This window comes from Erpetoichthys calabaricus, chromosome 13 (assembly GCF_900747795.2).
Source record: "Erpetoichthys calabaricus chromosome 13, fErpCal1.3, whole genome shotgun sequence".
In the NCBI taxonomy this organism is placed as follows: Eukaryota; Metazoa; Chordata; class Cladistia; order Polypteriformes; family Polypteridae; genus Erpetoichthys; species Erpetoichthys calabaricus.
In genome coordinates this window covers 138985041-139012333 of record NC_041406.2, presented here as the reverse complement: position 1 = coordinate 139012333, position 27293 = coordinate 138985041, and the positions used below count along the sequence as shown (strand labels likewise).

At 40.3% G+C, this 27293-nt stretch overlaps 1 protein-coding gene across 1 annotated transcript; it reads right to left on the bottom strand.

Moving 5' to 3' along the window:
* Positions 1-505: 505 nt before the first annotated feature.
* Positions 506-27293, bottom strand: psmg2 (proteasome (prosome, macropain) assembly chaperone 2). Its single transcript, XM_028817598.2, has 7 exons — positions 27107-27293; positions 17515-17686; positions 15416-15474; positions 8679-8797; positions 6155-6328; positions 3899-4019; positions 506-709 (listed from the first exon to the last, which is right to left on the bottom strand). Exons 1-7 carry the CDS (start codon positions 27161-27163, stop codon positions 626-628), a joined length of 786 nt encoding a protein of 261 aa, XP_028673431.1. The 5' UTR covers positions 27164-27293; the 3' UTR covers positions 506-625.

The following is a 27293-nucleotide window of genomic DNA, read 5'->3' as shown; positions in this document are numbered from 1 at the left end:
GCTGCAGAAACATCTCAAGGATGATGAGGGGAAACAGGATGCACCTGAGCTCAATTTTGAGCTTCGTGGCAAAGGCTGTGAATACTTATGGACATGTGCTTTCTCAGTTTTTTTTATTTTTAATAAAATTTGCAAAAATCTCAAGTAAATTTTTTTCACGTTGTCATTATGGGGTGTTGTGTGTAGAATTCTGAGGAAAAAAATGAATTTAATCCATTTTGGAATAAGGCTGTAACATAACAAAATGTGCAAAAAGTGATGAAGCGCTGTGAATACTTTCCAGATGCACTGTATTGCCTTTGATTCCTGAATGTCTAATCATTTTCCTCTGATGAGGACACCTGGTATGTTGTCAAAAGTTTAGAAATAAACTATTTTAAGATACGTGATTCATTTTCTCCTTTTGTGGATTACTAGCTACAAAATATACAAACCATATTATATATAAAGAAAAACAGATTTATAAAAAAAAAAAAAAAAAAAGCTTCGACAGAATTCTTAAGGTCCTCATTTGTTTGTATCAATCATTTTTTACAGGAATCAGCAATAAGGCATGAAAACAGATAAATTCCTTAAATCAGTTCATCCATGTGCGCCAGTTCAAATCTGACTGGTCCAGTGCAGCTCAGAAGATTGCAGGGGGAATTCCACTACCGAACAGCAGCTTCCATGAACAAGGAATCTTCCAATTGTGAGATTCAACCGCGCCCTAAAACAAGCAAATGAAGAATTACTATTGGGAGAAAACGGTGTAGCTACTCTACAATTACACACTTGGAGCACAGCAGTTACTAAATAGGCTTAGTCGCGTGTCTTTAAGTGACAGTAAGGCACTGGTACAATCAAAAGAGGCATTTCCCTGTTGAACACTCATTTACAACCTGCAAAATTAAAAGCCAGAGGCTCATATTAAAAGGTAAAGAAGTGTGAGGTATCACCAAAACAACATGCATACAGTGGGGCAAAAAAGTATTTAGTCAGCCACCAATTGTGCAAGTTCTCCCACTTAAAAAGACAAGAGAGGCCTGTAATTTTCATCATAGGTATACCTCAACTATGAGAGACAAAATGAGAAATAAAAATCCAGAAAATCACATTGTCTGATTTTTAAAGAATTTATTTGCAAATTACGGTGGAAAAAAAGTATGTGGTCAATAACAAAAGTTCATCTCCATACTTTGTTATATACCCTTTGTTGGCAATGACAGAGGTCAAACGTTTTCTGTAAGTCTTCACAAGGTTTTCACACACTGTTGCTGGTATTTTGGCCCATTCCTCCATGCAGATCTCCTCTAGAGCAGTGATGTTTTGGGGCTGTCGCTGGGCAACACGGACTTTCAACTCCCTCCAAAGATTTTTCTATGGGGTTGAGATCTGAAGACTGGCTAGGCCACTCCAGGACCTTGAAATGCTTCTTACGAAGCCACTCCTTCGTTACCCGGGCGGTGTGTTTGGGATCCTTGTCATGCTGAAAGACCCAGCCACGTTTCATCTTCAATGCCCTTGCTGATGGAAGGTTTTCACTCAAAATCTGACGATACATGGCGCCATTCATTCTTTCCTTTACACGGATCAGTCGTCCTGGTCCCTTTGCAGAAAAACAGCCCCAAAGCATGATGTGTCCACCCCCATGCTTTACAGTAGGTATGGTGTTCTTTGGATGCAACTCAGCATTCTTTCTCCTCCAAACACGACGAGTAGAGTTTTTTTCATCTGAGCATATGACATTCTCCCAATCCTCTTCTGGATCATCCAAATGCTCTCTAGCAAACTTCAGATGGGCCTGCACATGTACTGGCTTAAGCAGGGGGACACGTCTGGCACTGCAGGATTTGAGTCCCTGGCGGCGTAGTGTGTTACTGATGGTAGCCTTTGTTACTTTGGTCCCAGCTCTCTGCAGGTCATTCACTAGGTCCCCCCGTGTGGTTCTGGGATTTTTGCTCACCGTTCTTGTGATCATTTTGACCCCACGGGGCGAGATCTTGCGTGGAGCCCCAGATCGAGGGAGATTATCAGTGGTCTTGTATGTCTTCCATTTTCTAATAATTGCTCCCACAGTTGATTTCTTCACACCAAGCTGCTTACCTATTGCAGATTCAGTCTTCCCAGCCTGGTGCAGGTCTACAGTTTTGTTTCTGGTGTCCTTTGACAGCTCTTTGGTCTTGGCCATAGTGGAGTTTGGAGTGTGAGTGTTTGAGGTTCTGGACAGGTGTCTTTTATATTGATAACGAGTTCAAACAGGTGCCATTAATACAGGTAACGAGTGGAGGACAGAGGAGCCTCTTACAGAAGAAGTTGCAGGTCTGTGAGAGCCAGAAATCTTGCTTGTTTGTAGGTAACCAAATACTTATTTTCCACCATAATTTGCAAATAAATTCTTTAAAATCAGGCAATGGGACTTTCTGGATTTTTTTTTCTCATTTTGTCTCTCATAGTTGAGGTATACCTATGATGAAAATTACAGGCCTCTCTCATCTTTTTAAGTGGGAGAACTTGCACAATTGGTGGCCGACTAAATACTTTTTTGCCCCACTGTAGGGACTAAATAGACATTATTATGACAGAGAAACTGACAACTTGTATTGTCCACATGTGCAAATATCAATGGTCAGGTGAAAAAGTAAGTACACCCTTTTTTTAATGACCACTCGATCTTCATTGAAACAGCATCTATGGACAAAGGGGATGTAATTGGGAGAAGGGAAACAAAAAACAAATGGCTTTAACAATCTGATTGGGGACAACAGAACATCTGCAGTTTCAATAAGACAAGATTCTAATCATCTGCACCCGATTCTACTTTGAGGCAGTTTTAAATGGAGTGGTGCCCCTTTTTCCACATGTAACACTTACACTAATGTTTATTTAAAATTATACAATGAACTACAAAATGGAGGGCGGCATGGTGGTGCAGTGGTAGTGCTGCTGCCTCACAGTTAGGAGACATGGGGTTCGCTTCCCGGGTCCTCCCTGCGTGGAGTTTGCATGTTCTCCCAGTGTCTGCGTGGGTTTCCTCCCACAGTCCAAAGACATGCAGGTTAGGTGGATTGGCGGTCCTAAATTGTCCCTAGTGTGTGCTTGGTGTGCACCCTGCAGAGGGCTGGCGCCCTGCCCGGTATTTGTCCCTGCCTTGTACCCTGTGTTGGCTGGTATTGGCTCTGGCAGACCCCTGTGACCCCGTGTTAGGATATAGCAGGCTGGACACTGACCGACTACAAAATGTAAATGTGGGATGTTGTATCACGTTTAGCTATAGATACAGTTTAAACAGGTTGATGCCATCTTGTTTTTCGTGACTTGCCACCATTGTGTGGTGCAACTGCTACCACGTTTAAAAGAAATAATTCAAACGTACTGTACATGACATGACACGCCAGCTCTGTGCACTTTTGTTACCCGAGTTTCAGACACTACCTGGGCGTGCAAGTGTGTGTTTTTGTTTTCCTGGTTGAAGTTTTTTTCCCCCCCCACTTTGATTTTTTGATGGAGAGTTTAGGGTTTGTTTTAGGTTTGACAACAGATTTGTTTTATTTTCGGTTAATGAACCTGGCTTGGCATTAGACGGTTTTCTTCTTCATGTTCCTACACATTCAAAAATCTCATCTGCTGCTCCTTAGCAGAACACCCACAAAAGAAAAACAACACAATATATTAACAGTTTTTGCAAGCCAGCACAAGAATGCAGAGTTTGCTTATTAATATTTCAGCATCTTGGGTTTTAATTTGTGTTTGTGGGTTCCACATTTTGTAGTTTAAAATAAAGGTATCGTGTAATAGTTCAAGTTTCTATTATCATAACCTTAAACAGCTTCAAGAGTAACCCTACATAATAATAAAATGTTAATGAAAATGTATGGTATTGCAACAAAGTTCTTTATAAGGAATTTAAATAACTTACTGTTGTCTCCACTAGATGGAGCCATCGATTCAGGAAATTGATTAATGTGAATGCCTCTGGAATGTTGTCTCCCTCTGAACAGAATATCAACAGGACTGCCAGTGGGATATGCTCTGAAGAACTGAAATGGTAAAGAAAATGAAACAATTACATGTAAAAAAACATAATAAGGTTTCTGGCACAAACATTTATATAAATAAATAGTAAAGGATACATTTACTTTGCTTTCTGTTTAATTTTAGCCTTCATATACTCAGAATAAAACATGGTGGGATTCACCGCATTGACTTTGATAACAGTTTAGCCATTTTTTTTGGTAAAACAAAATTTTAAATGTTTTACAGAGGAAAATTTATTTTACATTTAACAGTGGTAGGGGAGGGTGTGTTCCAACTACGGAGGGCTCACACTCCTCAGCCTCCCTGGAAAAGTCTATTCGGGGGTTCTGAAGAGGAGGGTCCGTCGGATAGTCGAACCTCGGATTCAGGAGGAACAGTGTGGTTTTCGTCCTGGTCGCGGAACAGTGGACCAGCTCTACACCCTTAGCAGAGTCCTGGAGGGTGCATGGGAGTTCGCCCAACCAGTCTACATGAGTTTTGTGGACTTGGAAAAGGCGTTCGACCGTGTCCCTCGGGGAATCCTGTGGGGGGTGCTCCGGGAGTATGGGGTACCAGACCCCCTGATAAGGGCTGTTCGGTCCCCGTACAACCAATGTCAGAGCTTGGTCCGCATTGCCGGCAGTAAGTCGAACCCGTTTCCAGTGAGAGTTGGACTCCGCCAGGGCTGCCCATTGTCACCGATTCTGTTTATAACTTTTATGGACAGAATTTCTAGGCGCAGCCAGGGTGTTGAGGGGGTCCGGTTTGGTGGACTCAGGATTGGGTCACTGCTTTTTGCAGATGATGTTGTCCTGTTTGCTTCATCAGGCCGTGATCTTCAGCTCTCTCTGGATTGGTTCGCAGCTGAGTGTGAAGCGGCTGGGATGAGAATCAGCACCTCCAAATCCGAGACCATGGTCCTCAGCCGGAAAAGGGTGGAGTGCCTTCTCAGGGTTGGTAGCGAGATCCTGCCTCAAGTGGAGGAGTTCAAGTATCTCGGGGTCTTGTTCACGAGTGAGGGAAGAATGGAGTGTGAGATCGACAGGCGGATCGGTGCAGCGTCCGCAGTAATGCGGGCTCTGCATCGGTCTGTCATGGTGAAAAAGGAGCTGAGCCATAAGGCAAAGCTCTCAATTTACCAGTCGATCTATGTTCCTACCCTCACCTATGGTCATGAGCTATGGGTAGTGACCGAAAGAACGAGATCGCGAATACAAGCGGCTGAAATGAGTCGCTCCGCAGGGTGTCTGGGCTCTCCCTTAAAGATAGGGTGAGAAGCTCAGTCATCTGAGAGGGGCTCAGAGTAGAGCCACTGCTCCTCCGCATCGAGAGGAGTGAGATGAGGTGGCTCGGGCATCTGATCAGAATGCCTCCTGGACGCCTCCCTGGTGAGGTGTTCCGGGCACGTCCAACCGGGAGGAGGCCCCGGGGAAGACCCAGGACACGCTGGAGGGACTATGTCTCCCGGCTGGCTTGGGAACGCCTTGGGATTCTCCCGGAAGAGCTAGAAGAAGTGGCCGGGGAGAGGGAAGTCTGGGCATCTCTGCTCAAGCTGCTGCCCCCGCGACCCGACCTCGGATAAGCGGAAGAAAATGGATGGATGGATGGATGGGTTTTGGCACCTGATGAAAAAGCAGTGCGAGTGTCCAAAAAAATGCTGTAATCACATCTGCAAACACAACTGGTGCAATCGTACCTCATGCGAGTCAACAGAAACATTTATAAAATTAAAAACAAAAAAATTTTTCTAATCCCAGCTAAATTGTGGTTAAGGAAATTTCCGTCTAATGGAGTACTGAAAAAGTTCAGCTTCTGTCTTAAAGATAATGTCAAAAATGACTGCTGTACACGTTTAAGAATTTTACGGAGAGCTACAATTTAATATGGAGTGTCAGGTAAAGATTTTCTTAATGCCCGATGACTTTTCATGTGCTGGAATGACTGGTATTGTCTCAAATTATTTTCAATCAGCCTTTCTATCTATCCCGTTATGTGAAGGTATTTCATTTGACTAAAATAAAATATGCCCAAGTTCACGGAAACTCCAAGAATCTTTGGGTCCCACCATTCCCCCCCCAACCATAATGTGATCCTGTGCCAGGCACAACAAAATCTCTACCAACAATGTGCAGAACACTCTTGTGCCAAAAAGACCTACCACTCCGTAAAGAATCTTTTAGTTATGCCTCCTCCAGGAATCCAGAGTCGCTGCTCCGTTTCACTGATTCCAGGAAATGCAGGAGTCGTTTCAAGTTCTTTCAAGTCCAGCTTTTGCAGTTCGTCTCCAATGATATTCTTCATTTCTAGTGTCTGCAAATACCGCAAAGGAGAGCTTAAAAAAAAAAAAAAAAATTACATTACATTAATATTTATGAAACAGACCATTTTTATTTAATTCACTAGTAAAGTTATAAGTAATAAAGTTTTTCTTAAGTGTGCATAAAACAACTAGTGCCCTGCAAGATTGAGGCCAGTTGAATTTCATTTTGAATTTACAGCATTGTTTAAAAGGAATACTCCACTCAAATATACATATACACTAGTGGGCTTTGCTCACCCACACCTGCGCCACACACCAACCACTTCACGTCTGTGCCGCTTGCATTGTGAAGAGAGGGGCACGGTCGCTCCTCCGACACCCCCTCTTAAACGGTGGTACAATGGGAAACAGTTATTTTTTACCTCCTCTTTGCTCGATCAGCTGCTGTTGCTGCCGCCATGCCATGAGTTCTGCATCTTGCGCGGCGCACTTCTGTGATATCACCTATGTCCATATATTCAATCTCTTTCCGCTTTTACCTTTTCGTCAGTATCGCTTTGAATTTTGATTCTGTGTTTGGAGTTGCATCGTGACAATGCAACGTACAACTGCCCGTGAGTGCATATCGTTTCTTTCTCTCTACAACAGGGGTGACGAACTCCAGGCCTGGAGGGCCGCAGTGGCTACAGGTTTTCATTCTAACCCTTTTCCTAATCAGTGACCAGTTTTCACTGCTAATTAAACTTGTTTTCCCTTCATTTAAATAGCCCCATTCTTAAGGATTCAGTCCTCTGAATTGATTTGTTTCTTCATTAAATGACAGCCAAACAGAAATGAGACGTGAAACGAGCCAACAGATGACCAGCTAAACTGGGACTTCAAACTCCAACCAATTTCACTCCAAACAGTCTCTTAATGAGAAGCTGATTCTTGCTGTTAATTAAGCCTGTTATTTAATTCAATGGCTTGTTGCTGCTCTCATTTCCAAATTTGTTGATTTTTCTGTTTTTTCTAAGAACATTGTCAAAATGTTTTGGTGACCTGAGAGATCAACCTTACTGAGACCTTCACCTGTCTTTATTTTCAGATATTGTGTGTTGGGCACGGGTGAGCTGGTCATGTGGCGGTTTGTTTTGCGTCTCATTATTGTTTGGCTACTAATTAAGGAAATGAGACAACTAAGGGGCCTGAGTCAAGTTAATTAAAACTAAAGCAAAAGAAGTTAATTAGCAGTAAAAACAACTCACTATTGAAGAAGATGGTTAGAATGAAAACATGCAGCCACTGCGGCCCGAGGACCGGAGTCCGACACTTGTGCTCTACAACAAATGTGTCCAGCATAACAACGCTGGACTTTTCCAAATCCCTTTACACAAGCTCTAGTCTCGCGGGCCTTCCAGCCCCAGGTGTGGTTACATCGCTTGGCACGATGACTCGTCTCACGGGACATGAAAGTGTCTCCGAGACAATCACGTCTTGTCTCCTTCCAAGATTTGTTTTTTTTTTTTTTTTTTATAATAGAGATATTTAAATATTACTTAACCCATGTGATTTATAGTGGGGGGGGGGACTCCTTGTTTTCTTGGAGACCAAACAGTTTAAAATTTTCAATAGAATGCACATCTATAGAAACAATGCTTTTCCATTACTTGTATTACTTAATTCACTAGCTGTACGCTCACAATGGGTATAATGCACGCATTCTGCTAAAATTTCTACTACATAATAAAACTGTGTCCAGTCCAGTCTGATTTGGCGACGTGACGAGTGAGGAAGTCTGAATAGGAGACCCACAAGGAGGAGTAAAGCAATGCCAAGAGATTTGCCTTTAAAGATGGAAAGTATAAAACCGGACAGGAGGGAAAGGCGCCTCGAAAATACCAACAGAGTCCGAGAAGCAGGCTTCACTCAAGAGAAGGAGCGCCGTAGAAGAGACGTTCACACACGCAAATACAGAGGAAAGGCACCAAAAGAACACGTAGGGCAAGAGACGGCAAATATCGTGTATTTATTCTATTAGCCGCCTTTGAATGGTACCGTGGCTAATTAAATAAAAATACTTCCAGAAAATCAGAGCAATACATGCAAAAGAAACACATTCAGATGGAATTGAACGTTTGAATTACATCACTCCAAATGTAGCGCAGATTTTTGACCCAATTGACATTTCTATTTGTTATACACTTGTGGAAAAAAAAAAAAAAAAAGGCAAGAATTTAACATAAATGTCACAACTCAGCGAGTTGAAGTAATTACTGCCGTCTCTAAATTGTCCAATTAGGAGTTTCTGCTTCAGAGAGAAATCTCTTAGCGCAAGAACACAGCCTCATGAAAAGTCAGAATGTCTCGCTAAATGTGTTTTATTAGCTTCCTTACCATACTGTTTAGATAATAGTAGATTTTACAAATAGCAAACTCTTACCCTGAAAGTTGTCTGTCATCACATTGATAAGCATGGCTGCTTGACAGGAGGATGCTCCGAGAGAACTGATTAGACTTTATCCATGAAAGAATAAGGTGTCGAAACTGGCGAGTCTTCGACTAAACAGCAGAAAAGATCACACAAGTTTAAGAATGTGTCTATAATTCAGTTTGGTTTTAAAACACTGTACAGCTCATCAAGTATTAAAATATTGTTCAAGATGGTTGTCATTTCTTTGCCAATGGCTCTTTTGTATTTTTTTTTTAGGTGTTTAGTTTCTGAGGTACACACACTTCTTTATATTCTGTACTTAATTTCATGTTTTTTTGTTCAGTTTTCCAAGAATGAAGTGCTTATTTTACCACTGCCTGCCATTAGACTTGTCACTCCAGCCACCATAAAAACCTCACACTGTCCCATTCCACCTGAACGAGTGTGGTGCGGAGGGGTTACCCATTGTCATGCAATGCGCTCTATCAGTGCGGGCTCCTAACCTCTCCTTTCTCTGCCATTACTGAAAAAAAAAATCCAGTTGCAATTTCACACAATTTTTTTTATAAAAGTCGCAACATACACTTACTACTTTTTTGTAGAACTCTACAACAGTTTTGACAGGAACGGGCCATTCAGCCAAACAAACTCGCCAATCCTGTTCTCCTAGGTCCTCCAAAATAGCATCAAGTGGAGATGTGAAGGTCCTACTTACCAACACACCACCTTCTAAAAGGTGTGCTAAATCGGCCCTCATCAGGTTTCCCCTACTGTGTGTTGCTGATGTTTACACATCTTCGAAATCAAACCTGCCACTGCGGAGGCATATCCCATGACTACCTTCATTTTACCCGATACAAATTTACACTTTACAAATTGTAGCTACGATGCTACATGCAGCTCCATATTCAAAAGACATTTATTCTTTTTAGGTGAGCAGGTTTGCAAACCCAAATTGGACTTTGTACTTTAACTCTTTCAGGGCGGATGTCGACTTTTGTCAACAGAAGGGGTTGAGGGTGGTAATCAACTGTAAATGGTGACCAGATCCGCCATTATGTTTTAGTTCGACTCTCTTTGCTAGAAGGAAATTTAGCTTTGTTGGTTTGACTGAGATTCCCTGCACTCTTGTGAATAACGAAGAGCAAACAGCAAAAATGGCATCGACATCTGGCAAGAGATTAAAGTGAATGCGTAATGCAAAAAAACTGCATGAACGACGCTTTGCATATTATCTCTGAATTGACTTGTCAGACTCCAATTTTGATACAATTAATTGAAAATGAATGTGAGGTACTAGCATCAGCTGATTGTGGTGCTGAAAATTTTGATATAGCGGATGTGCCTACAGCAACGTTTGCCTGGGAGGACTGTCACTTACTTACAATGCCAAGAGCCACAAAACAGATTGCAATGTACTGTGACCACCCCTGCACCACGAAACAGCCTGGCAGCCGTTATTCCGCCCATCAGTGGCTTGAGCTGCAAAAGACTGAATTGGTGGCCACAACACGCAGCTTATATATTAGGTGCATAAATATTTGGACAGACAACTTTTTTCTATTTTTTGTTCTGTACATTACCACAATGAATTTTAAATGAAACAACTCCGATGCAGTTGAAGTGCAGACTTTCAGCTTTAATTCAGTGGGGTGAACAAAACGATTGCATAAAAATGGGAGGCAACTAAAAGCATTTTTTGAACACAATCCCTTCATTTCAGGGGCTCAAAAGTAATTGGAGAAATTAAAGAACTGGAAATCAAATGTTCATTTCTAATACTTGGTTGAAAACCCTTTGCTGGCAAAGACAGCCTGAAGTCTTGAACTCCTGGACATCACCAGATGTTGGGTTTCCTCCTTTTGAATGCTCTGCCAGGCCTTTACTGCAGTGACTTATAGTTGCTGTTTGTTTGTGGGCCTTTCTGTCTGAAGTTTAGTCTTCAACAAGTGAAATGCCTGCTCAATTGGGTTAAGATCAGGTGACTGACTTGGCCATTCAAGAATTGTCCACTTCGTTGCTCTAATAAACTCCTGGGTTGCTTTGGCTGTATGTTTTGGGTCATTGTCCATCTGTATCATGAATCAATGTGACTGCTGTATTTAGCTGATTTGAGCAGACAGTATGTCTCTGAATACCTCAGAATTCATTCAGCTGCTTCTGTCCTGTGTCACATCATCAATAAACACGAGTGTCCCGGTGCCACTGGCAGCCATCACACTGCCTCCCTCCGCCGTGTTTTACAGATGATGTGCTATGCTTTGGATAATGAGCTGTTCCACACCTTCTCCATACTTTTTTCTTGCCATCATTCTGGTAGAGGTTGATCTTGGTTTCATCTGTCCAAAGAAGGTTTTTCCAGAATTGTGCTGGCTTTTTTAGATGTTCTTTAGCAAAGTCCAATCTAGCCTTTCTATTCTTGAGGCTTATGAGTGGCTTGCACCTTGCAGTGCACCCTCTGGATTTACTTTCATTGAGTCTTCTCTTTATGGTAGACTTGGATATCGATACGCCCACCTACCCCCTGGAGAGTGTCGTTCACTTGGTTGGCTGTTGTGAAGGGGTTTCTCTTCACCATGGAAATGATTCTGCGATCATCCACCACTGTTGTCTTCGGTGGAGGTCCAGGTCTTTTTGCGTTGCCGAGTTCACCAGTGCTTGCTTTCTTTCTCAGGATGTACCAAACTGTAGATTTTGCCACGCGTAATATTGTAGTAATTTCTCAGATGGGTTTTTTTCTGTTTTCGTAGCTTAAGGATGGCTTCTTTCACCTGCATGGAGAGCTCCTTTGACCACATGTTGTCTGTTCACAGCAAAATCTTCCACATGCAAGCACCACACCTCAAATCAACTCCAGGCCTTTTATCTGCTTAATTGATAAGGACATAACAACAGACTTGACCACACCTGCCCATGAAATAGCCTTTGAGTCAATTGTCCAATTACTTTTGAGCCCCTGAAATGAAGGGATTGTGTTCAAAAAATGCTTTAGTTGCCTCACATTTTTATGCAATCGTTTTGTTCACCCCACTGAATTAAAGCTGAAAGTCTGCACTTCAACTGCATCTGAGTTGTTTCATTTAAAATTCATTGTGGTAATGTACAGAACCAAAATGAGAAAAAAGTGGTCTCTGTCCAAATATTTATGGACCTAACTATGTGTGTGTATATACAGTGGTGTGAAAAACTATTTGCCCCCTTCCTGATTTCTTATTCTTTTGCATGTTTGTCACACAAAATGTTTCTGATCATCAAACACATTTAACCATTAGTCAAATATAACACAAGTAAACACAAAATGCAGTTTGTAAATGGTGGTTTTTATTATTTAGGGAGAAAAAAAAATCCAAACCTACATGGCCCTGTGTGAAAAAGGAATTGCCCCCTGAACCTAATAACTGGTTGGGCCACCCTTAGCAGCAATAACTGCAATCAAGCGTTTGCGATAACTTGCAATGAGTCTTTTACAGCGCTCTGGAGGAATTTTGGCCCACTCATCTTTGCAAAATTGTTGTAATTCAGCTTTATTTGATGGTTTTCTAGCATGAACCGCCTTTTTAAGGTCATGCCATAGCATCTCAATTGGATTCAGGTCAGGACTTTGACTAGGCCACTCCAAAGTCTTCATTTTGTTTTTCTTCAGCCATTCAGAGGTGGATTTGCTGGTGTGTTTTTCGGTCATTGTCCTGTTGCAGCACCCAAGATCGCTTCAGCTTGAGTTGACGAACAGATGGCCGGACATTCTCTTTCAGGATTTTTTGGTAGAGAGTAGAATTCATGGTTCCATCTATCACAGCAAGCCTTCCAGGTCCTGAAGCAGCAAAACAACCCCAGACCATCACACTACCACCACCATATTTTACTGTTGGTATGATGTTCTTTATCTGAAATGCTGTGTTCCTTTTACGCCAGATGTAACGGGACATTTGCCTTCCAAAAAGTTCAACTTTTGACTCATCAGTCCACAAGGTATTTTCCCAAAAGTCTTGCCAATCATTGAGATGTTTCTTAGCAACATTGAGACGAGCCCTAATGTTCTTTTTGCTTAACAGTGGTTTGCGTCTTGGAAATCTGCCATGCAGGCCGCTTTTGCCCAGTCTCTTTCTTATGGTGGAGTCGTGAACACTGACCTTAATTGAGGCAAGTGAGGCCTGCAGTTCTTTAGACATTGTCCTGGGGTCTTTTGTGACCTCTCGGATGAGTCGTCTCTGCGCTCTTGGGGTAATTTTGGTCGGCCGGCCACTCCTGGGAAGGTTCACCACTGTTCCATGTTTTTGCCATTTGTGGATAATGGCTCTCACTGTGGTTCGCTGGAGTCCCAAAGCTTTAGAAATGGCTTTATAACCTTTACCAGACTGATAGATCTCAGTTACTTCTGTTCTCATTTGTTCCTGAATTTCTTTGGATCTTGGCATGATGTCTAGCTTTTGAGGTGCTTTTGGTCTATTTCTCTGTGTCAGGCAGCTCCTATTTAAGTGATTTCTTGATTGAAACAGGTGTGGCAGTAATCAGGCCTGGGGGTGGCTACGGAAATTGAACTCAGGTGTGATACACCACAGTTAGGTTATTTTTTAACAAGGGGGCAATTACTTTTTCACACAGGGCCATGTAGGTTTGGATTTTTTTTCTCCCTAAATAATAAAAACCATCATTTAAAAACTGCATTTTGTGTTTACTTGTGTTATATTTGACTAATGGTTAAATGTGTTTGATGATCAGAAACATTTTGTGTGACAAACATGCAAAAGAATAAGAAATCAGGAAGGGGGCAAATAGTTTTTCACACCACTGTATATTATATATAAATAAAACAAACATGCATGACACTGCAATGTAAGGTTACATGTAACCCTTCTCACCCCATCTGCCCAGCAGCCAGACAGAGGTCTACACATTCACATTTGTAGCAGTAAAGGCAGCGGTGGAAAGGAGTGGCAGCCTGATACTAAATTTCCTTATTTGCAGTAACCAATGCTTTCCTCAAAATTCTTATCTCCTATGATCAGCCTCTCTTTGGACTCTCTAGTATTGCTGTGTCTTTTTTGTAATATGGAGACCATGACTGAACACAGTACTCCAGGGGGAGTCTCACTAGTGCATGATAGAACTTGAGCATTCACCTCCCTTGTCTTGTACTCCACTCCGCACATCCTGCTATATAACCCCACATCCTATTAGTTTCCATGATCTCTTCTGTTTACCGTCTGAGGGATGATCACTCCTTCTCATAATGAGTACTTTTAAAGTTTCAAGCTCTCCGTCATGTATTCAAATTTCACTTTTCTTTTTTTTTTTTTAGTTCCAACATACGATACTTCACATTTACTTACATTAAATTTCATCTTCTACACACCTGCCCAGGCCAGTATGCTGTCCAAGTCCCTCGGTAACAGTTTAGCGGATTCTACATTATCTGTCTGTCCGCCTATTTTGATGTCATCTTTAAACTTCTATTCTTGTACAGATTGTTTGGGATTTATTTATTTAAAATAATAAATAAAAAATTTCGGAGTGGCCTCCTCTTGACTTTCTTGTATACTCCGATAAGAGAATGGATATTTAAGGAGTAAACCGTAAGAACAATGATTATGTTTTTATAATATGTACATTAAGAACCATCAACAAGTCAAATCAATAATATACTGAACAATTATAATCTTAGTAAAGTTGAATAAATCAGACCCTGCAGCTGCATAAATACCACTTCCAGTTAGTGGAAAAGCCCAAAAGTCGATAGAAATCTACATTTTGTACCTAATACTTGTATGCCTAAATTTGTTTGACCTAAGTGAAAGCGAACTCATTAATAATATATATATATATATATATATATATATATATATATATATATACATACATACATATATATATATATATATATATACATACATACATATACACACACACACACACACACACACACACACACACACACACAGTGTTAATGCTGCTGCTTTGCAGTAAGGAGATTGTGGGTTTGCTTCCCGGGTCCTCTCTGTGTGGAGAGTGCTATGAGTATTGAGAAAAACACTATATAAATGTAAAGTATTATTATTATTATTATAATTCCAAAAACGGTATTTTCGGATTCGAGGAGGTCTAAAAATATCGAGATTCACCAAAATCTCGAAATGGAATTTTTGGGCGATTACAATGCCTTCCCTGTACTTTGTATATGAGAAAGTAAAAAGAAGAGTGCAGCGGCACTAGCACTGACCCCTGCTGGACACGGCTTCTGACGTCGTGCAATTCTGAAAAGGTTCCTCTCGCCATAACACTTTGTCTGCAGTATTTAAGCAAATTTTATACCCACCTATCTTTTACTTTTCTTACTAACCTCTCACGTGGTACCTTATCAAAAGCCTTCTGAAAAATCAAGGTAAATAATCCAGTTTGCACCTCTCTGGTTGTCAGCTTTTGTTGCTTTCTGACAGGATTGCAGTATATTAGTGAAACACGATCTCCCCGTCTGAACCGACTTGTTGCTAACACTCCCATTCTTAACGTGTGATGCTCAATCTTTCTCTTACTTGCTTTACTATGATGCGTGTTAAGTGTTGCGTGAGCTTGATCATCACTTTTACATAACTGGATACGTTTTACCACCTTAATGATTAGTCAAAAAAAAAAAAAAAAGTGGGTTTTAATCTTGATGCCGTTTTCATCTTTAGACTTACTTAAGTGGACATCAAGCTTAACATACACGTCAAAATGATTTGTTTATTCTTATTTGTAGACCTCCTTACCTTGACAGTGGGAGATCTTATTTGCAGAACAGCAAGTTTCTTTTCTGGTAAGAAATACACTGTGTGTGACAGGAAAATAAACACGATTAAAACTTAGAAAAATATATACAGAATTTGTATCTTAAAACTGCTATAAATAATGGAGAATTCAGCCCAAGCCTAGTAATTCTACTTCAAAGAAATGATTTTTTACTGTTCTATCTATACCTCTCATCTCAATAAACATTTCCTGACCATCAATACTTTAATTCAATTATTATTTTTCATTAAAAGTAGTAAAAGGAGTGAAACTCAGAACAGGTGACAAATGATAATTGCAAGCCGAGGTCATCCAATGTGCCAACATCAAAGTGATGCAGAAATATTAACATTTGGTGCGTTTAGATGTCCTTCAATAACCCAATTATCGATTTGTAAAATGCAATGTAATCCCTTATTCCGATTAGAGAAATCAGGATATTGGCCGAGGAGATGCCGTACAGAGGCACCAATAGCCCGATTATGTAGCCATGTAAACCCTTAACCAGGTTACTATTAAGGATTTTGTAATCTGTGAATGTCAGCCTGCACAGGTAATTTCTTCACACCAGGCTTAAACTTTCTATGGGTAGAAGCGTCCAAAAAAAAAAAAAAAAAAAACATTTCCAGAGGCAGATGTTTGAACGATCCCATTATTTCTTCTCCTGGCTGAAATAATCCGTTTCAATATTTCAGAAATCGGTCATTTTACTCAGCAGCTCAATCTTGAGAGCAGTAGGGCAACATGTAAAATGCAATGTGTGCTGTGTTGTCCGATTACTTTTTAAAGTAATGAGTAACTTAATGCATATCTTATTTTAGGTATTATATTATTCCAACAGCACTGCTTCTAAAAGGCAAGAAGCACACGTACTGGTATTCCAGGCCTTTGCAGGGCTCAGTCGCACAGCAAAGCAGAAACGAGTTTGCTGCACACAATCAACAGAAACCTTTAAAGCGTCGGTTTGACTAAACAGATTTATAAAACACAAGACGTTCACAGGTGTCACGCTTATTTTTGGATTCACAGAGGCTGATCACTTTTTTTTTTTTTGCACAATTTAAGGACGATGGAAAATTCTGACAAAGGAGAACTGCAGAAGTTTACTTACACATGTAAAAGAAGATTATTAAGAAACCAGGTTTCTGCTTTCACCGAGCTATTCGCCTTAACCCGATTGTGTGGGTGTAAAACGCATGAAGTGTGGCCAAAACTTTGCTGCCAAGAGTCAGCCAAAGTGAGATGGCATGAAGTCAGTGTAATCGAGATAGGCTTTGAAATGATCAACAGAATCTCACTAAAGTGGTCTTCCAGATTCCTTACTTTAAAGGAGACTGGTGAAGATTTGTCTAATAGGCACTGACCTGGCTGGTTATCACAACCTGGTGCTTACAGCAGTAGGGACTTCGCCAAATTATAATTTACCGAAAAAACTTTACCAGCAGATTAGCAGCTCAGGCATCCTCAGCCCCAATGAAGGCAACTCGGAGACTTCAGAACAGAGAGCAGAATTAAGCTTTATTGTATGGCACACATACAGACTCACTGAAGATGGAACAATGAGCGTCCTGCAATAGCCACCTTTTTCTTTTATTACAATTCTTATCTTTTAAGCCATTACTCTTCTGACTTCTAGCCTTCCATTGCCCCTAATTATATCTAGTATTATCTCTCGGCTGGATGGGTGTCAAACTCTTCGCTGTCCATCCTATTTGTCTGACTGCTCCCCTTCCTTCCTAGCGCTCCCCATTATTTACACTCCCCTAATCATCGAGAGGGCCCATCTCTTCTCGGCTCTCCTGCACATCCAGACTTTAACTTGAGTGATAATGGTGGTCTGTGGCTTATACAGGGCAATACAAATATATAGACATGAGCTTTTTAACTCCTAACTCTCACATCTTAATACTTAAGAAAATACAGCGTCTACTTTTCTTATGTGGTTATAATACATTTCTAATACATTGAAGTTACCAATTATATGAATAGATGTATCTATATTTACTTCAAATACCCAAAGGTATGCTGTATGCCAAGTTTAATGACTTTTTTTTGTTTAAAATGTTTAGCCAAAGCATACCTTCTGCATTAGTGCTGAGCTCGGATGAATTCTCTTCAGATGTTGCATAAGGATGGTTTCCCACCATGGGTATCAGGCAATCGGTGTGAATGTATCCAACACAAGGCATGTTTAAAGTGGAGATCAGCAGATCCACAGCCAGCTGTCCAACATTCCCTACAGATACTGCTGGCTAAAAAAAAAAAAAAATACATGCAAAATAATATTATAGATATAACGTCTATGCGTGGAAGTGCGTCTGTCTGTGCGGCCAGAGACTGCGAGGCTACAGCATGAAGCTCAAAGCAATCGACTCTGTTGCCAAAGTCAAACCATCGCTGCCGCTAATACACAAGCGAGGCAAGCACATCGGCAAAACAAAACCTCCGAGGAAAGAAAAAACTCGCTTAACCGCTGATAGACAACAGAGGCGAGCACGTTGGCAAAACAAAACCATCAAGGAGCCACTAATACACAACCGATGCGATTGATTGAAGTGCCAGAATCCATGGTTTCTGGGAGCCTGGGCTTTTTTACAACACAGGCTCACACAGCTAGTAGGTTTATAAGGTTGTGTGGTGAGCAACACACACATACAAATTTCATTTTGCCGTGTCCACAGAATTCTACAGTTTGCACTCCTCTGAGTTACGTGACCTGCACTGTTGCGGTCTTCACACCACGATGCTCAGTTCTGGCTCACTACAGCTCATCTGTTAATCAGAGGCTAAAAGAAAGGAGCCTCTCTGCACATCAAGGCCTCATTAATTTACTTAAAGGAGCAATAATTGATACTAGCCAACCCGCGGTGTAGCATACGCCACATAATTATTTATTGATGGGTGAACACTTCCTGAACGACACAGTTGTCCAAATGGGGTGGGTTTGAGGATACGACTGAGTGAATGAAAAGATGGAACTCTGGAGAGAGCAACATACAATTGTCCGTGACTGAAAACTGGGTTTGGCAGATACAGGCATATCTTTTTGAAAGTGTGTCCCTGTGCCTTATTAATTGTCATTGCAAAGGCTAATCTAACAGGAAATTGTCTGTGTGTAAAAGGCAAATTTGAATCTGATGGGGTCAAGGATATCCGGGGAATAAGGACAGTTTGTGAGGTAGGAGCTGCGATAGTTTTACACAACAGTACATTGTGGTGAATGCTGGTAACAGTCCGTCTAGTGCCTTTACAGAGACTTCTTGCTGGCATGAGGTTTCTGAGAAGGAGGACGACTGAACCTATTTTAATTTTGAGTTTATGCGGAGGCATACCAGTGGGAGTAGGACTGCTAAGAAATTCTTCTGGGAATGAAACTTGATCTGCGGGATCATCTGTGATGATGGAGTCAATGCTGGTGAAAGTTACTTCGTCGGTAGGGATAAGTTTCAGTACTTGTTCATTAAGGTGTAGCGAGTCTTCGTTGGTGACGCTTAATATAGCTCGCGTACCGAGTTGTTCAAGAGTGACAGTTGAGAAGTCAATGTCGCCATACAGTTGTTGAACGGGATCAGAAATAAAAGGAAAACAATGTGAAGGTAATGGACGTGGGAGGACTGTTAGAGTTGGCGGGTGGGGCTCTGTCTTGCATGCGTGTGTATCCTATGGTCGGACGACTTGGTGGATTATATATAGAAAAGCAGTCAGAACTGAAAAGAACAATGAAAAGTCAACATGGCTCAGAGGTGCATGTGGAGTGTAGCAGAGACTAAAGCGACTGAGGCAGTGTTTGGTGAGGTGTTGTGTGCTGGCACATGAGCAGGCAGTGTGCATGCCTCGAGAGCGAGGGTGGACTCGGGAGGAGGGTTAGAGTTGGTGGGCGGGGCTCTGTCTTGCTTGCCATGGACTTTATTTATAAATAGAGATAGAGATAGATATGTTTTAAAAGTTACTTGCCCCATGCACATTTTTAGTGATAGCAGAGAAAAAAAAATGTAATGTTATATTTTCTTGCAGAACACGATAGATTCTGATAGAATAGGCAACTATGATGACCAGAGCTAGACAACACACAACAGTATCCAAAACGTGCGTTAAAAGTCTAGAAAGAATACTTCACCCAAAAATTATATTTTTTATACATTACTTGACCCCATGCAATTTGTAGTGATGGCAGGGGAAAAAAATGATAAGAATCTCAGGTTTTCATATTCTGATAAAATTGGAGCCAATGATGCCCAACTGTAGACGAGCACAAACATGAAGCCAGCCACAAAAAAAGTCTCACTTTAGATAGAGACATATAAAAGGCACTATATAATAGATGATACTTCATTTGTCCCACAGGGGAAATTAAAATTTTACAGAAGCTCCAAAAAAATAAAATGTGATAAAATAAAAAAAAAAAAACTCTTCCCCCCCCCCCCCAATTACACAAAAACATCTGGCTTGGGTTACAGACATCTGTTTCTGTCAACTCAGGCTTGTAGGTGGCAGTAAGAGGAGGTCAGACTGTGCCACAGGTTTATATTTAAAAGGCATTAATATTTGGATAGAGCAGCGGCCATGAAAGGAACAGGCCTGGACTCCTTCTTTGAAGTCACCGGCAGTCAGAATGGCTCATCACAAAGACACTGGTAGAGAGGGAATCATTTCTGTGGTTGATAGGGCTGCAACGATTAGTCGATGTAATCGATGACATCAACTACAAAAAAATCGTCGACGCGTCATATACACAGTGGTGTAGCTCGAGTTCGTGCCACTCGGGGCGGGGCTTCAATTTACCGCCCTCCAACGTATCTGAATATGTTAACTTATTTAAATAGAAAATTAAAATGACGTATTGAGAACAATTAAGATACATTTTGCATAGATTTATTTATATATAGAGAAACAGCAATATTTTTTTCACATATAATTATAAGCATTAACTAGACAAAAAAGCGTGTGCCGCATAACTATTCACAACTGTCTTTAAAACAGAATCAGCACCATCAACAGTGTCTTCTGCAATTTTAGGAAAGCCTCGGGATTTCTGCGTTAATGAGACAAAAAAGTTGTAAAGAAACTTTGCAAATTCATCCAGAGGTGAACATAAAGATCACTCAAGTACTGACAAGAAGGAGCAGCTGGATAAGCGCATCTGGAGTCAAACTTTCAAAAAAGCACCTGACTTTGTCAGCAACATCCTTTCCTTCTGAATGCATCTTATCAAAAGCTGGTGATACAATGGTGTGGTGAAATGCTGTTTGGCACACTTTGGGGGGCTGTTAATATTAATCAATCATTGCTTGAATGCCACAGCCTTTTTGAGTATTGTTTTCCGAACTGCAACACAGATTAAATCATTGATGTAAATAGAATTATTGAAAGACTAAGCTTTTGTCGTTTCTGTATTCTTAAACCATTTTCCAGTTCCACAATCCCCCGCAGTCACTGTCACATTTATCGTTCCCTGCTCCTTACCTGTCTTGTTACCCAAAGCATCAACACTCAGTTTCATTCAAGGCTTTACCGTCCTTCCTTTCATAGACATAAAATAAGACACACATTTCCTCTACATACGTGTACAATAATAATAGTAAACTGGCAAGCACAAGATGGGAATATTCATGACAAGAGCCTCGGCATCAGGGTGAGAATGTGCCTTGTCACCCATTACGTGAGCTCGTCTGCCACCCTTCAGTTGCACGGGCACACGTTACACTCGGGGGCCAATGTAATGAAGAATACCGACAGTGTACACCTTCAGAAGTGGAATAAATCAACCGTATAAGTAGAACATTTCAGATAAACTATGAATTTTGTTAATCATAAACAATGCAACATAACTATTATATGTGTTGTTACTTTTTAGTTATTCTCACCAAATGTTACACATCTACATGGAAAATGAACATGGGTAATATGTTTATAATCATTCTCACTAAAATACACTTAAAATATATTAATGAGCAAATTGAGACACATTGGTCTTTAGGAAATAGCGCACACTTTTTGATGTCATTTAGGACAGAATGCATTGTTAACTTCAAGCACTCTAGTGACATGACGTCACGAAAAAATCCTTGATTTTTGACCTTATGATTAATTGTCAATATCAAATCAATAAAGTTATTTTAAGAAGATGACAAGTCTTCTATAGTCAGTTCAATTAAAGCTCCTTTTAAAAAGTTTGCTTATACAGAATATAAAACAGAATCTCAAATGATACGGGACTGGCGAGTAGTAACGAATAATATGCGACACTGAGAAATTATAATTCCTAATAACAGGAACAAGCAAAAACTACAACTTCCTAAAACGAACACTGTAAATGTAGGCATTTCAATAAATAATTTAGGAGACTTGTGTGTGCATTTCAATATCAATTTAAGAACTACGTAGGCTACCTGTTGTACTATAAACGCTACCTCAAGCAGCACTTAACAGTAAATAGTCTAACCGGACAATGACTGACTGAAACGAAGATGCTGCGCTGCTACAATAAAGGTTCATACTGTCATTCTGCATGTTTAGAAGGCGCTGATTGGCTGAAACTGTTTATAGCGAATTGTCTCAAACTGGTAGTGCTGTATAGCGATCAGAAATGAAAAGACACATTTAGGCATGCTGGACAGTAGTTTATCTACAATACAAATTCAGTGCGACACCAGGGTCTCCAAACACACAAATATGAAGCTTATTACGCTTTACAGTGAAACTCTTTACATACACAATATAATTAGGGATGTGTGCCCCCTGCCCGACTACGGCGGCCCAACCTTCCCTCAATAGCTCGATTCGCTTGCTATCCGTCCAAGCTGAAAATATTGTTAAATGGAGGAATTGGAAGGAAAAAAAAAAAAAAAAAAACACCTTTCACAAGAGGAGGATCAACGACGCGAACCCCTGGTGTTTTTACTGAGAGACAGTTGCAATACCATTGAGCCACCTAATCAGGATAATTAAGGAGCTCCGCACAACTGAACTACTACTACTACTGTTCTTACTGTGGCAGATGGAGAAATATGTTGTTTGACATATACACATTAAATTGGTTTAATTGACACGAGTGTATCATTGTTGTATTCTCCTGACGAAAGAATTATATTTATAGATGTATACTATATGACTTACGGTTTTGAACAAAATTAAGCGTTCCATAAAAAGTTTGCACAATTTACCTAATCTTTTTATAATATATATATTTTGACACTATGCATCAGACAAAGGAAATTACAGCAATCCACAAGAACAATAATTAATTCTCAGCAACTACCTGAATTGTAGTTTAACTATATCAACTGAAGTGTGTAATGTCAATACAAATTACAAAATATAACTAGAGAGTTAAGTGTCAGATAGACTCTCAAAATATAGAGGTCAATGCCTTTGAGTGTGCTGAGGCTTCACAAAGATTCGGTAACCAGTGACCATGTCTGCTCGAGGCTTCGAAGCCCCATCATGATGCAATCTCAGTACGCATGTCTGCTCAGTGCTTCTAACCAAGCTTGACGATTCCAGTGTGCATGTCTGCTTAGTGCTTCGAATCGTTATTCATCGAGCTCCCGTTTGAAGTACATACGGCATCAACAGAGTTAATTTCAATGGGAATTCTGTCGGGTTTTTGAATGTTTGTGGATGATCCATACATGTTACATGATTGTGCCCGATAATACATTGTGGGAAAAATTATAAATTATACATCATACAAATGCCAACTTGTAGAATGCATAATGCTGCAAAGAAGAGCTTTAGTAATACGGGTGACGATACATCTCTCACTATAATACTCTCATAAACATCCATTCTTTGCCTCATGCAACACTGAACGTATGTCATATAGTATACATCTATATATAATTGTTTTCGTCTTCAGAACATACATATACACAAAAACATACATTATATACATCGACTCTGCTGAAAACAGTAGTGGTGCAGCGGTAGCGTTGCCGCTCCATAATAAGGCTTGCATGGGTTCGGGTCCCATGTCCACCGAGTGTGAATTGTCACCCAAAAGAGTCTGTTTTTCCTTATTTTTTTTTTATTTAACAGCAAATTCCACCGTGGACCGAGAGCGAGCAAGGCAAGAACACTAGTAAAGATCTATCAAACGGAAATGGGCATCTTGTTTTAGGTCTAACACAAAAAAAAAATAAAAATATTTGAGTGACGATTTCAACGGTTATTGTAGTTGTTGATGGCGGGTTTAAATTTTTAAATATTAAATTAATAAGGTGGAATGTGTTCTTACTTTAAGTGTTTGGGGTGGGGGGGAGCTACACGGTAAATGTGTTAGTAACTGGGATTGCGCCTCTATAACTGGAAGATTGCTTAGGAATGATACAGACTGGACAACTATATGTTTTAGGAAATGTTTTATTATTGCACTGTGCTGTGACTAAGACAACTTTTTACTGATTGCCTGTCCGGACCTTGAAGATGTGTTCACGAGGGAGGGATGCTGCTGTTAAAAGCAAATGCTTTTTCGACAGCAGGTCCAGATGTGTTTATCCCGGTTCTTTTTGTTGCCTCAGCACAAGAGAGGATCTTTAATGCCGACCTTGATACGTGCAATGCTCACCTTGGAGTGTCCCGAGTGTGTCGGTGACTGATCTGTGCCGTGTCTCTCAGCCTCTCTGATGAGCTCCGGTTTGACATCTTTGAATGTTTGGTGCAGCGGAGCAAATTCAACCTGATCTACCACAATGGGTTTGTTATCACCTTATTCAATGGATGGGTTCATGGACGTCAAATGGCAATGAATAGAAGATGAATTAATGTAAATACGTGAGCTGCCTTATGCAATTAGTCATTGCATTTTGATGGCGATTCTAAGTGGGGATGATTCCCGAACAGATCTCTTATGTGATCCTTCCACAGTATCTCTCAAAATCATTTAGTTCAAATTGGTTATAAAGATTTCACTCCAGATTTTTTTTTTTTTTTTTATTAATTATGACGAGTCTTTAAATCGGATCGAACTTGGGTTAGCACTACGCTCAGTATTTGAAAAGCAACCATCTTAGTTAGTTGATCCACTGACGGCGTCTTTGCTTCATACCGAACTTGTTACTTTTGTGCTCCACAAAATATTGTAAAGTATTAATAAATAAAATATTTCAATACTTGATCGAATAATAACATCTGTGATTTAAGGATTTCACATTTTCTTTCTCAAATGTGCTTACCTATATCATGGCAAAGTACAGGGATAAACCTTTATTTTCTGTCTACTCCGTTTTAATTAAAATGTTTTCTTTGGTCTGACTTAAGGCTATTAAATGTGATCAAGAAAAGATAAGGGTTAATTATAATACTAATAACAGGAGCGCTTATAATGATACAGTGTAAAAGTAAATACTAAATGAAAGAGCCAGGAATCCATGAGGTGAGGTGTCTTATTTTGTTTAACTCCTGCTATCGTATAGTGCATTCTGCCTGTCGGCGTTAGTTATATTTATATTTTTTAGACATCAGACACTAGAAGCTGCTGACGAACCATACTCTTCGTTGTCAGTCTGTAGCAGTGAAAAAATAAAAGCAATAAGAGTTTTAACAGACATCACTGAAGTAGATCATGAGTTTGTGTAACGTTAATGAAAACGGCCAGGAGGTGTCACTAGAAAGGTGAGTGTCAAATACTCTGAAGCTTCGATACGATTTCCGACACAATTGCTTCAAACGTGTTGATGCTTCGTGAGGCTTCACTCCGCCCATCACTACAAAAATATTTCACAAAGGCTTCACTGGACAGACTAGGCCGCTTTTGCCTGACTGGAAAAGGTCTCACCTCAACGGGCACAATTCCCAGTCAAAGGGCCTAACAGGACTAAAAAGGGTTGTTAATCCCAAAATATCCTTAAAATGCCTTTAAAAAAAATAAAATCACAAAAGTCCCACCAGTAGAGGGTAACTGTAAATCACGGCTGATCCAAAGACGGGCTGCTAAATGCATGTTTATTAAATAAAAAAAATTTGAAATATACCAAAAAAAAAAAAAAAAAAAAGTAACAAATGCTCCACTAAGCAAACATAAGAACTAAAAGGCAGCCCACAGTGAACAAGTCCCAAAAACAATCCAGTAATCCGAATCCTAAAATAAAAATAATAAAAAACACTCCAACTATAACCAGCATGTTCACAAAAACTAATGATTTCCACCGACTCTGGTCCACATTGACATGATTGCATCACACAACTCCTGCAGATGTGTCTGCTGCACACGCATGCTACGACTCTCCTGTTCTGCCACATCCCAAAGGTGTTCGACTGGATTCAGATTCGGTGACTGGGAAGGCCACTAAACTCATTGTTATTTTCCGGAAACAAGTTTTTTGCTTTTTTGGGGAGACATGGTACACTGTCATGCTGGAAGTAGCCAATAGAGGACTGGTAAATTGTGGCCATGATGGGATGCACCTAGTCAGCAACAATACTCAAAAAGGCTGTGGCATTCAAGCAATGATTGATTAATATTAACAGCCCCCCAAAGTGTGCCAAACAGCATTTCATCACACCATTATACCACCATCGCCAGCCTGGTTCAGTTGACACAGGACAGGGTGGGTGCACAGATTCATGCCGTTGACCCTACCATCTTGTGCCTCAGCAGAAACCGAGATTCCTCAGACCAGGCTACATTTTTCTAGTCTTCAGCTGTCCAGTTTTGGTGAGCCTGTGCCCACTGCAGCTTCAGCTTTCTGATTTTGGCAGACAGCAGTGGAACCCAACATGGTCTTCTGCTTTTGCCACCCATCCACCTCAAGGGTCAACATGCTGTGGATTCTGAGATGCTTCTCTGCTCCCCGCACCTGAACAGAGTGGTTATCAGAGTTACTGGAGCTCAGGGGTCTCCAACTCCGGTCCTAAAGCACTGATGTGGCTACAGGTTTTCATTCTAACCCTCATCTTAATTAGTGATCAGTTTTTGTAGCCAATTAACATCTTTACCCCTTACTTTAATGAAGATGTTTATGACTCAGTCATTTGAATTGCTTCATTTTTCCCTAAATGGCAACCAAACACGACGCAAAGTGAGCCAGATAAGCCAGAGACTCAAACTCTCGTCAATTTCACTCCAACCTCTTCTTTAATTAAAAGCTTAGCCTTGTTGTTAATTAAACCCGTTATTTAATTCTATGGATTGTTGCTGCTCTATTATGCCTCGGTACACACTTCAAAAACTCTTGGTTTTCTTTTTTTGGAGCAAAATTAAACCGTTTTGTGACTTCTTTGCACAGAAACATTACTTAGACCTTCATCTTTCTTTACTTTTAAGATACTGTGTGATGGTCACGTGTTGGCTCGTTTTGCATCTCATTAATGTCTGGCTTATTTAAATTAATAAAGAAAAACAAGTGGTATGAACCTGAAATAGTAAGTAGATTAAAATAAATACAGAAAATGTTAACAGCAAAAACTGGTAACTAATTAAGAAAAAAGGTTAGAACATCTACTGCCATAGCAGAGCTCTAGGATCGGGCGATCTATATCATCGTACTAATACAATAAATCCGCCGCCCAACTGGCATTTAGTAATGTTATCTGCTATAAGCATTACAGTGCAATTTAACTTTTATTTAAAACAAAGATGTCATATCTGTTAGTGCTGCTTAGCATCAAAGCAATACAAATATGTCAAATCAGAAGTTTCCTGCGAACACAATACGATTAGGAAATAAACCTACCATTATGAGAATAGAGTCTTTAAAAGTGGGAGACGCGTTTTCGACAGGAACGAACATGTTAACTGGCGAATAGAAAGAAAAAAAAAAGTAACACGAGAGAAGCCGAATTTATCTAATGTCAGCCTTTAGTTGAAATCCTTTGAAAACAGCCGGCGTGCTTTATAAGCACATAAGCAGGAAATATGGG